The following is a 13,116-nucleotide window of genomic DNA, read 5'->3' on the forward strand; positions in this document are numbered from 1 at the left end:
TAAATACGTATATGTACACAATCGTATAATTATCGTATGTTATATAGTTCGTGATATCATCGGTCAAATTGGACGGTCAAACGTTGTGTAAAACTCTTTTCAAAAACACAAGACTCAACAATTTGGATTGCTTATCATGTTAGTAATGTTTAATTTATGTAAATATTAATCTTATATGTATAAAACGATCGGAAAAATCCGGGTCGTTACACGCTAAGATATGAATTTTGTCTATACACTATTCATGCAGTCAATGCAGTAAAACGTGTCTAGACTAAGAATGATAAGCAGGTAATTTTCTAAGGATGGTAAATAGATGATTTTTGACTAGAAATGATAAGCAAAACTTTTAACATGCAGACACGGTCGAAGTCCAGACTCACTAATGCATCCTAACGACTTATCAGTTAGACACACTAATGCAGGCCTGGTTCGCTAAGACCACCGCTCTGATACCACATGTAAAGACCCGTCCTAATCCATAAGAACGAATACAATAACATTTGGTTACATCGCGAGGTACTTGACCTCTATATGATACATTTTACAAACATTGCATTTTTTTTAAAAGACAAACTTTCCTTATATCGAAAGTTGACGATATGCATACCATTTCATAATACACCCAACTATAATTGACTTAATAATAATCTTGATGAACTCAAAGACTCGAATGCAATGTCTTTTGAAATATGTCATGAAAGACTCCAATTAATATCTCTAATATGAGCAAATGCACAGCGAAAGATTTCTTTCATACCTGAGAATAAAATGCTTTAAAGTGTCAACCAAAAGGTTGGTGAGTTCATTAGTTTATCATAAAACAATAAAATTCATCATTTTGATAGACCACAAGATTTAAATGCTGCATGGTACAAATGGGCCCGAATCCTATACCCACCTTAATGTACATGCGATATCTTTTAAATACAGTACACCTTTCTCGTGTACGAAATCATCTTTCATAAATCTTAGTAACCGTACACATATCTTGTGCACAAAAATAACATACACATAACATGTGTATAAAATCATTCTCTCGATACATAACATTCACTTTTTATTGCTTTCATAGCTTGGCTTGGTAACCGAACTTAACATATAATGCGCATAAATAATATCCCCAAAACAGAACATCTCGTTTGTATAATAATCATATAAACTTTGAAGTACTAAACACCACGCCCACTAGCCCTTCCGTCTAGTGAACATTCTGAGTGGGGGTGTTAAACCCGGTAGCTACCTTTAGGATTCGCATCAATTAGGCGTGCACTAATTCTCAAAATTAGTGATGTTCTCTAATTCTTAGGTTACCAAGCAATAATAATCAGGGAAAAAATATTCATATCAATTGTGGCAATTATCACGTCCACATAATTCAATGGTGGCAATTATCACGTCCACATAATTCATTCGAGGAATGTTTTGCTTGTGTCTATCTCGTCAAACATTTATAAAAGCATTTCATGTATTCGCAGTTCAAAATGTATTTCAAAAGCATTTAATAAAGCAGTTGTAAAAACAGCGCATGTATTCTCAGTCCCAAAAATGTAAAGAGCAAAAGGGAATCAAATGAACTCACCATACTGTATTTTGTAGTAAAAATACATATTACGATATTGAACAAATGCAGGGTTGGCCTCGGATTCACGAACCTATATCATTTATATATATATATATATATACATATATATATATATATATATATATATATATATATATATATATTAACACATATAATCGTAATCGAACAAGTTTAGGTATTATTAGTGATTTAAGTGTTGTTTTAATTATGTGTTTCATTAATAACCTAATTAATTACATTTATTAATATTTATTATAAAATTTTTAATATAGTTATGTTATATGTAGTAAGTATGGTTTTATATATCTAATAGTCATTTGATAAAATAATATTGATAACAATAATAAATAAAAAGCTTTATTTTATAATAATAATAGTAGTAATAATAAAAATGATACTTTTATTAATAATGATAGAAAAATGATAATTTTAATAATACTTTTAATAATAATAATAATAATCCTAATAATATCAATAATCATAATAATAATAATATTAATAATAATAATAATAATAATAATAATAATATTAATAATAATAATAATAATAATAATAATAATAATAATAATAATAATAATAATAATAATAATAATAATAATAATAATAATAATAATAATAAAAGAGTACAACCTTTGAAGAAAGGAGCTTTAAAAATAAAACACCACTGCCCGGGCTCAAACCCATGACCTCTCGTTCCCCTAACACGCACCCAAACCATTCCTCTGTCTATGATTTTTTTTTTTTTTAATTTAATTCATACATCAATTTCTTTTAACCCATTATTATTTTATTTTTTTCTGTTTTAAAACCTATTCAATTAAATTCTTCATCATTATCATGTCCTAACTTTATCATCTCAATATCATGATTCATAATCATTTTCGTAATCATAATCTTCATCATTGTTCCTTAAATCTAAAATCATCATTATACCCATTATCATCATCAATTTATCATCTCTTCATCATCTTATTCAACATCTAATCGAATCATCTTTCATCAAGTCTTCACCATTTATGTTCGCTTTAGTCCTAACAGAAATATATATAATTTACGGTTTCCTTATTATTCAATATTGATCCTTGCCCAATACTCATAACTTAGCGGCTACTACTTAGTACTAAAGGGTCACGGCCCATTTGTGTAAAAAGGATTCTGGCCCAATAATAAAACTAATTGTATTCGGCCTAATACAAAAAAAATATAGATCTCAGCCCAACAACCAATTTTGTAATAATTCGTTCTCTTTTTTTTTTTATATGTTTTCTAAAACTCCCAACAGCAACATATGATCACCATCGCCCATCCTTAGCATCCCTGTACATCATCGAATATCTTCATTATTATTACATCATCACATAAAATCATCATCATCAATGTTATCACAATTATCATCGTCGTTGTCATTACTCATCAATCATACCCGTCACCTATTAACACTTCCATCATCATCAACGGGTAGCACCAGTTCAAGTGGAATCGAGAAAAAAAAAATATAGAAGCGTAGCAGTAACAACAATAATATCAACATTGTTTATTATCTTCGTTATAATCATCATAAATAACCATCATCATTACAGAAACACGAAACGTACTGTTGTAGTGGTTTTGTGAAGAGGATTGTGATGATTGTGGTGGTGTTATTCAATGAAGAAAAGACCGACCCAGAACAGTAAACACGGTAATTTAGATAGGTTATGGCTGATGATGGTGTGTAGGTGTAGCCTTCGAGTAACTGTAATAATACCGAAAGAGAATGGTTAAATGGGTTTTGAATAGGGTGATGTTTTAAATGGGTTTCGTTGGTTGTTTACAGAGAGAGAGAGAGAGAAAAGAGAGAGTGAGGTTCTTGGTGGCGGTTGTGATGGTTCTATGGTGGTGATGGAAATCTCGGTGGTGGATAGAGGTGGACGACCGAGGGTGATGAAGATAATTCATGGTGGTCATTTGATTATGACCAAAACAAAAAAAAAACGAAAGAGAGAGAGAGAGAGAGATAAAAGATAAGAAGGAAAAAATAGTGGTTCAAGGTGGTGTAGGTGGTCTCGGTGATGGTAGTAATCGTAGAAGCTAGGTGGTGGTGATTATTATGGTTGTTTGCAAGGTGGTGTTGGGTTGCTTATGGTGACCGAAGGTAATGGAGAGTGGTGAGTTCATGGTGGGATGGTGGTGGCGATTGATGGTGGCTTCATGTGATGGATGGGGATAGAAATATATATAGTAGTTTATAGTTGCATATGATCTGTAAGTTCTTGTGTATAAATATAGATAGAGATAGATACCATATAATATATTTATTTATTTTTATATATAATATAATATTCATATTCATATTTCATAATAGAAGGAAGAAAGAACGTGCACCTAACAATAAAATAATCAAGAAAATATTTTAGCAGCCACTCAATTATTTCTTTCTACCGACAGTTTATCATGGAATGCCATATCGTGTCAATTGCTAAACAGTTAGCATATAAAAGTGTTCCTAAAAATTCTAAATTTTTAGATTAAATAGATTTAATTATATCACTCATTAACTGTTTGAAACATGATCAAAAAGGTTCGATAATTATTTATTTTCTGTTCCAATTTATATGTACAGAGTACTAATATTTAAACTTAAAAAGGTAAAAAATATTTTTAACAAAACTAAAATCTTCGTAATCAAATTAGTGTCCAACTTTTATCTTAATCTTTCATATACATATATATATATATATATATATATATATATATATATATATATATATATATATATATATATATATATATATATATTAGAACTATATGAACATTAACGATATGCCAACCGAGTGTTACAGACGTTTACTAATTAGGCTCGAAATCAATCATTTTCAATATACTCTCTTTCTATATATATATATACAGTTTTAATTAGCAAGTTTAACTACTAAAATAAATATAATATATATATATATATATATATATATATATATATATATTACAAATAGATTTAATATAATTTTATATATATTTATAAGTAATATTTATATACATACATATATATATAATAGTTTTCATTACATCGCATATTATTTTACATATTTATTTTCAACAATTAAATCATATATTATTTCAAATAATAATTCAAATTATTATATTATATATATATATTTAAATATATATGTATCTATTTACAATTAGTTGTTCGTGAATCGTTGGGAACAGTCGAAGGTCAATTGAATATATGAAACAGTTCAAAATTTTTGAGATTTAGTTTAACAGACTTTGCTTATCGTGTCGGAAACATATAAAGATTAAGTTTAAATTTGGTCGGAAATTTCCGGGTCATCACATTGGTGGGAAAGGTTAGTGGTGATTCTTGTTGAAGGTGGCCGATGGAAGGGGAAACAAGAAGAAGAGGAAGATTGATAGTTGAAGTGGTTATCCTCATGTACATATATTTATATGTAATATATATATCTTATAGATTGAATGATGCAAAAACTTTAACATTGAATCGAATTAATAATAATAATAATAATAATAATAAAAGCATGATTCCTGCACAGTACAATTTTTGGAGTTGAATTAAAAAGGAAGCAAGTAGGTTTCCTTGAAAAGAAAGATAGTTCAATTTAACGAAAAAAGCCAACACAACAAAAGCAGAAATTTGTGTTAATGAATTCATGAGCTGGAGGAATTAATAAAGTAATATAATAAAGAATATAAATCAAACGTGCAAGAAGGAAAATACCCATCTCCTATTCTTCTGCCGACAGTTTTTCATGGATATTATATCGTACTCCATTGTTAACCAGTGGCGGATGAAAGTCTTCAGAAAAATCTCATATTTTTAAATTAACTATATTTATTTATTTTGTTCATTATGTTATAAAATTCGATCATTAACTATTAAATAAAAATTACATTAATTATTCACTCCCAACCCCAAGTAAAATATAAAAAGTTTTAAAATTCAACAAATAGTTCCTAAATACATTTTTTAGTAAGCTTAAAATTTATAGAACTCATTTTCGTAACACCGTTTATTTTAAAATTACATAAGTTTGAATTTAACTTGCTTAATATCAATCGAAACATCAAACGAGTATTACAATCATTTAATATTTTATTTTTAATATACTTTATTTATATATAGATATATTTTAAATAATAATTATTATAATATCATATTTTTATTTTATTAATTTTAATAACAACAACATATAATACTTCAAGTTATATTTCAAATTATTATTTATATATATACACACATATCTGTTTACAATTAATTGTTCGTGAATCGTCGGGAATGGTCGAAGGTCAATCGAACAGTTCAAAATTTTTGAGACCCAACATTATAGACTTTGCTTATCGTGTCAAAAACATATAAGAATAAAGTTTAAATTTGGTCAGAAATTTCCGGGTTGTCACACATACAACTGGAAGTTTGATTTTCTTCCTAAATGAGATGAAATCCCAAAACAAGTGGGTTAGCTAGAAATCAAACAAGATATCAAACCCAAACATTGTTACAGTCAATACACACTAACATAAACAAAAATGGTTATCTCAAATATGAAATCATACCCAAAAACAACCTTAAAATAAATCAAAAGTAATTGAACAAAAAAATTACGAGAGGAGGTAGTGTAGCCGGAGGTGGTGCCGTCGGAGGTTCTGACGTCGTCGGTATTGCCGTCGAAGGTGACACCGTCGGTAGTGTCGTAGGAGCTGGTGGTCGTCGGAGTAGGTAGTGACTGAAGGTGATGTAGATGATGGAAGTGGATGAGAGGAATGAGAAAGGTAGGTGCAAATCTAAAGAGATAAAAGAGAGGTGGGTTAAATTAAAATGTATTCTGAGATGAGAAACACTATTTTATGTCTTCTAGTGTGAAGACATTTTAAGAATTTTTTTTTTTGTCTTATGTCTTCCAAAAAATAAACCATCTCCAAGCAAAACATCTGCCCGTCCGCTGACATAAGACCTAATAAGATCTGCAAAGCTAAAAACAAACAGCACCTAAATGTAATGTGTAAAAAGTTTTATAAAAAAAATGTAATACGGAGTATTTATTTGTATTATGGGTTAACAAAAATTGAGGTATACTTGCAGGCCATCCAAAGTCTTGAATCCGCAACTCATCCTTGTTAAAAAACATGAAATAAACACACATAATAACATATACTCCGTATAGTTGCATTCCAAACTGAAGAGTTTATTCATCTGCAAATAGTAATTTCCATAGATTACATATTACTAGCAAATTGATACGGAATTACGGAGTATTATATACTCCATATATTTTAGACTAAGAAACATGTTTCTTCCTTGTGTCCAGGGAGCTTGAGACCCGTGGGATCACGGGACATCACTAGTTTAAAATTTTTACGTAGAAAATACTCTGAAAATTGTATATGACACTACTAAATTTAACTAATTACCTCATATATTTTACGAACTTATAGTTTTTCCTTTAAATTGTATGGAACACCACTAAATTTAACTACTCGGACCACATATATTTTTAGAATTTGTAAAATTTTTTAGGTAAAAAACTAATAAAATAGCATTCAAATATAAGTAGTCCTGGGAAAAAAATTTGGTAACCCATTGAGTATTGATCCTGAAATCGCCACTGTTTGGGTCCCACAAAAAGTCCATACTCTAGATCTATGATCTTGAAGATGCTGTCAGGACCATATTTTAATTATAAATTGTTGTTGGTATGCTCAGAAATTAAAGCCACTAGCTTTTAGTGTGACATCTATTTTATTATTTTATAACTTCATAATTTATAATACTCCAATAAAAAATGACCAGATACCAATAATTTCTATAAACAACATGGATATACTTTCAAGGTCTTCCAAGTATCACTGATAAAAGAAGTGTGGTTGAAACTTGATATATACTTCAAATCAAGTAATCAAGGCAAGTATAAAAAGTGCAATTGTGCTCTCTTCATACATCTTCAAAGGATCCACTCAGCCTCAAGATAAGTACTGTACATTTCTTTCACAGAAAAAAATAGCCTGATATCAGACACAACACACAACACCAACTCCTGCTTCAAATCTTTCTTATGTAAGTTTATAATCACTATTTCTTGTTATGTAATATGTATAGTCCACCCTGCAGCCCAAAACCTATTGAATGATGATAATGGCCTCAAGTTCATAACTGCATAAGTAGATTAAAAATTAACCATGAGTGTGGTGGTGACATGGTAAGACGCCTTCCAATATAGAGGTCAAGGGTTCGACCTGTGATTAGTCAGTTAAAAAAAAGTTGGATACAACTTACAATGTTAAAATAAATAGATTAGAAATTATTGGTGAAGTTAGGGGCATTTATGTCATTTTGCAATTTTTCGACAAGTTTTTGGTAGGAAGCATACTGATCAAAAACCAATTTGAATTTGACACCTGAGTAGCTTAAATGATGATTTGAAGTTTAGGTGATATAGTCCAAATTTTGAGTAGTTGAAATACATACCTTCTAATGCATTATGAGTTGGATACAACTTACAATGTTAAAATAAATAGATTAGAAATTATTGGTGAAGTTAGGGGCATTTATGTCATTTTGCAATTTTTCGACAAGTTTTTGGTAGGAAGCATACTGATCAAAAACCAATTTGAATTTGACACCTGAGTAGCTTAAATGATGATTTGAAGTTTAGGTGATATAGTCCAAATTTTGAGTAGTTGAAATACATACCTTCTAATGCATTATGTCTCTATATATGAATGGGTTAAAGCCAAAAATAGGCTACAAACTTACACAAATGTACCGATGTCGCCCACAAACCCATTTCCGTCCTACTGTCGCCCTACAAACTTTCAAAAAATGTGCTAATATCAACATTTTGGCGTTTTGACCTGTTACATACTAATTTTGACCTGATAATTTTTTTTTTTTTTTTTTTTTTTTTTAAGAATTAAGATCCAATCCACGAACGACACGTATTAATTTTGACCAGTTTAGCCGGTAGAAAGTCATTTTTGTTTACATTGGTACACTTTTTGAAAGTTTTTGTTTACATTGGTACACTTTTTGAAAGTTTGTAGGCGACAGTAGGACGAAAATGAGTTTGTGGGCGACATCGGTACATTTGTGTAAGTTTATAGCCTATTTTTGGCTTTAAGAATATGAAAGTTCTATATCAATTCAATATTCTAACGGTAATTAAACAATTTTGACATCTTGAATTGTTTTACAGAGCTCCCAAAAGTTTCTTGCAATGACAACTAATGGCGAAAAACAAAATTTACGAAATGGATCAACCAAGCACCCACACGTTACTGATCAAATAGCTTCGATCAAGAGAAGAAGATTTCGTCGTATCAAAAGCGCTCCACTTTCAGATTCTTCAAATTCTCATGGCAAAATTACCGACGCGTTTAAACAAAAGCCCAAATCTGTTTTCGACCACTTTTACCCAAATTATTGGAAAGTAGGCCTCACATTGTTCGTCTATTTAGCCGCAGGTACACTTTTCTTTTATCTGACCAGACACCAAATTTCAGGAAAGAAAACACACAACGTACTCGACGGACTTTATTTCACCGTTGTAACAATGACAGCAGTTGGGTACGGAGACCTTATTCCCGCTAGCGATCTTACAATACTTCTTGCTTGTCTTTTTGTCGTTTTGGGCATGTTGATTGTCGCTTTAGTTTTAAGTAAAGCGGCTGAACTGTTAGTGGAAAAACAAGAACGGTTGTTAGTAAAAGCGTTACATTTGAATAAAAGCATTGGTGAAGCAGAGATACTTAAAAAGATGAAAACTAAAAGTGTGAGAAACAAGTTGATAGTGTTGGTGGTGTTGTTATTAGTGTTTATGGGTGCAGGGACGGGTTTGTTGATTTCGGTTGAAGATTTGAACTTTGTTCACGCGTTTTATTGTGTCATTGGCTCACTTACTGGTCTCGGTTACATAAGTACATGTTTTTCGACAACGGGTGGACGTGTGTTTTCTTTGTTTTGGATCTTGTTGGGTACTATTTATGTAGCTCAGTTGCTGTTTACTTTTGCTTTGCTAAACACTGAAAGAAAGCAAAGGTCTTTGGTGAAATGGGTTCTTAAGAGACAAACAACGACGTCTGATCTCGAGGCAGCTGATTTTGACGGTGACGGAATTGTTGTGTAAGTTTATATCATTAACTAACCATAATTTAGCAGCTTACATTCTTAAATATACCGAGTTTCTGATATATATACTCGCACACTTATGCAACTATGTCTTGCATGATGGGCAGTGGGGAATCCTGGATTTTTTTACGGATTCAAAATGTTAAAAATTTGGGAAAAAGAAACAAGTGAACGAGGGTAAAATATCTACTTTTAACACATAAATACTAACTTTAACAAATAAATACACTGAAAAAAATTGGCTCCGGGGGAGGCCGACCCTAGTTGACCCTTGATAGGTTCCCCCTTTATGATGGGCCCATAGCCTTTTTGCTGTTGGGTAACCTTGATACTGCTAGGCCAAAGACTACTATATATTGATATGGTAATTGTGTTAAAAAATTGATAAAAAACAAGTAAACGAGGGCAAAATGTCGACTTTTAGCATATAAATACACTAAACGTCGAACTTTAACACATTAATACAGTGAAAAAAAATTGGGTCCAGGGGCGGCCTACCCTGGTTGACCCTTAATAGGTCCGCCCTTAATGATGGTCCCATAGCCTTTTTGTTGTTAGGTAACCTTTATACTGCTAGGCAAAGATCTGATATGGTAATTGTGTTTTAATATTTGAACTGCAGGGCTGCAGAGTTTGTTGTGTATAAGTTAAAAGAAATGGGGAAGATCAGTCAAGACGATATTACACCGATAATGGACCAGTTTGAGGTGCTCGACTTTGATAAGACCGGAACGTTGTCTGCTGCTGATATTCTGCGTTCCCAGGGATCGTTATTGCCCTCTGATGTTTTAGGTACCCAGGTATCGTTATAAGGCGATTTAAGCAAAAGAATATCGAAAATTTGTTTGTTGTCCTCTGATTCATCTCTGGTGGTTCGTGTTTAGTTTCTGATTTACATTATCGATTGAACGTTTGTAATTCAATATGAATATGAACCGGAAATTAAATAAAAAATCAAGATGCATCTCTGAGAAGTTTAAACCTCTATTATTATGTCTTTAAAACCTTTCAATTAATAACTTTGTAAGACTTTTTTAACTTCAATTAATTCTACTGTATACTATATATACTAATGTGTAAAAATACACACTTTTTACTTAACAACAAGCATTCGATCACTATTTGACCTGTAATCTCATTTCTTTAAGCCACTAGACAAGTCAAAAGATGACCGTACCATGGTTATCGACCACCATTGCTAATTATGGAGTACTAATTACTACTTCATCAAAAAAGAAGAAAAGTATACATATACCCGTCACTAGTTCACTGTTAAATTGAAATTTTGTTTTCCACTGCACTGCACATGTATTTTGCTAGCAGTTAAAATATGTACTAATTTTTGTAGTAATCTTATCAAAAAAAGGCAAATATATATGCAAGTAGCAATGAATTATTGCAAAGGGAGTTCTTCCAAAATACAGTAACACATTGCAATCTTATCATATGGTCCTCTTTCATCAAAAGCAGTCCACTAAATTCCTAATGTTCACACATAAAAAGCCACTATATGATTGATGTACTATGTACTATGCTTGACGTATATTTCAAAGAAGATAATTAAATTAAGGGTTAAGGCTCAAGGGTCATATACTTTTTATTTTGTTCCGATATAGGCCATATACCTAAAAAAAAATACTAATGTAGGTCATATACTTTCAAAAAGTGTATCGATGTAAACAAAAGGTAACCTGTTACCGGCTAAACAGGTCACCTTTTGTTTACAACGATACACTTTTTGAAAGTATGTGACCTACATTAGTAATTTTTTTTTGGGTATATAGCTTACATTGGAACAAAAAAAATATATTTTTTTGAAGCTTAATCTACAAAATTTATTTATCAGGTCAACAAGTTAAGTTGATTTACATTAACACATATTTTTAAAGTTTATAGCCTATAATAGTATTTTTTTTTGGGTATATGACCTACATCGGGACAAAATAAAAAGTATATGACCCTTGAGTAGCCTTAACACTTAAATTAATAATTTCACAAAACAATCCTTTCATTGTTAAAGTGTTAAGAATAATAATTAATATTAAATTAATATTAATATGGTAATATGGTATGACAGCAAATTGTGTAAATGACCATATAGTGTATTTACCAAGGCATAGTTGACAGTTGACTCTCTACAAACCAAAATGCAATGAACACTAAGTTCCTTAGTGAATTTGAATCATCTCTATTTGCTTACATCATTTAAATGTGTATTCTTTCTAAACTAGATGGGCGTCTTTTGGACACGTGCAAAGTGTACAAGTAACGGATCCAAAAACTTTAGAGGACTCAAGATTTTGAAATGTCTGTACAATTTTTATTTATCTATATACAGTGACGGAATATCATTAAAACAAAGTTTTAAAATAGTAGTTAGCTAGTTTAAAGATTATGAACTTAAAAAAATTAGTTTATATTTATATAAGGGCAAACCTCAAGGGTAGCCTAGTGGAGACTCAAGTTTAATCCCATAGACCACACTTTGACGTGTTGGAGCCTTTCCTTTATATAAACGTTTATAAGAGCCCATTTTTACGTTAATGTTAGTGCATATTTGTAATTCCTAGTTCTATGAACGTTATCTTATACCTCAGTCAGTCATGTAATATTGAACTTTGCATTGGGAATCGCGACTATTGAATGTTGTTATTGTGCATGAATATGTTAATCAATAGTTAAACTGACTAGACAGTCGATTGACTGAGTCGGTCGACCAACTGAAGACACTGTTGGTTGACAGTGCAAGGTCGGTGTAAGTTGATCTTCGATCGACTAAACACGACAGTCGACGTGAACAACCCGTTATTCGATTGAGTCTAGGTCTAGTGTTTTCCGCCTCTAGATCGAGTCAAGATTGATTCTAAGGTCATCTACATCTAAATTATTGGGACGGTGTGTTAAACCATCACAAGATAGCTTAGTGGTTGGGGTGCCTCATGTTCAAGCTACACTAGCATTATTAGTATATATTGGGTGGCCAGAGAGGGTAAGAAACGTTATGGTATAATTCGGTTAGTCCGCGTACATCTCAATGAAAATACTTGGTCGTCGTGTAGTCTGAACAGGAAAACTAAAACAATTTATTCTCTATTTTTCGAAACAGGAATGCATGTTTCAATTTTTGAACTCACATAAAATAATCTACATGCACTACACAACACATCAAGAAGTGTTCTTAGCTGCTGCAGATCTCATCCTGTACAGCTTTATAATAACTTTAATATTCGATTGTTTCCTAAATATGATCACACATGAAAGTATGAAACACAGTACATATACACACATAAGTAAATACACACTTTTATAGGGCTGTTTGGCATCACAATTTTATTATTCAAATAAGGTAACGAATGATTAATAACAATAAACTGAATAAAAGTATTCGCACGGTGTATAGTTATGAAGT

At 31.2% G+C, this 13,116-nt stretch overlaps 1 protein-coding gene across 3 annotated transcripts; it reads left to right on the forward strand.

The window, feature by feature from the left end:
- Nucleotides 1–7,314: 7,314 nt before the first annotated feature.
- On the forward strand, nucleotides 7,315–10,706 carry LOC139891218 (two-pore potassium channel 1-like). Of its 3 annotated transcripts, XM_071874167.1 has the most exons (5): nucleotides 7,315–7,637; nucleotides 8,617–8,671; nucleotides 8,776–9,043; nucleotides 9,140–9,701; nucleotides 10,330–10,706. In XM_071874167.1, the coding sequence occupies exons 3-5, from the start codon at nucleotides 8,797–8,799 to the stop codon at nucleotides 10,517–10,519; spliced, it is 999 nt and encodes a 332-aa protein (XP_071730268.1). In that variant the 5' UTR covers nucleotides 7,315–7,637; nucleotides 8,617–8,671; nucleotides 8,776–8,796; the 3' UTR covers nucleotides 10,520–10,706. The 3 variants fall into 3 exon arrangements, with proteins under 3 accessions (XP_071730268.1, XP_071730266.1, XP_071730267.1); XM_071874165.1 differs by having other exon boundaries at nucleotides 8,776–9,701; XM_071874166.1 differs by lacking the exon at nucleotides 8,617–8,671 and having other exon boundaries at nucleotides 8,776–9,701.
- Nucleotides 10,707–13,116: the final 2,410 nt, after the last annotated feature.

Source organism: Rutidosis leptorrhynchoides, chromosome 2 (genome assembly GCF_046630445.1).
Source record: "Rutidosis leptorrhynchoides isolate AG116_Rl617_1_P2 chromosome 2, CSIRO_AGI_Rlap_v1, whole genome shotgun sequence".
In the NCBI taxonomy this organism is placed as follows: domain Eukaryota; kingdom Viridiplantae; phylum Streptophyta; class Magnoliopsida; order Asterales; family Asteraceae; genus Rutidosis; species Rutidosis leptorrhynchoides.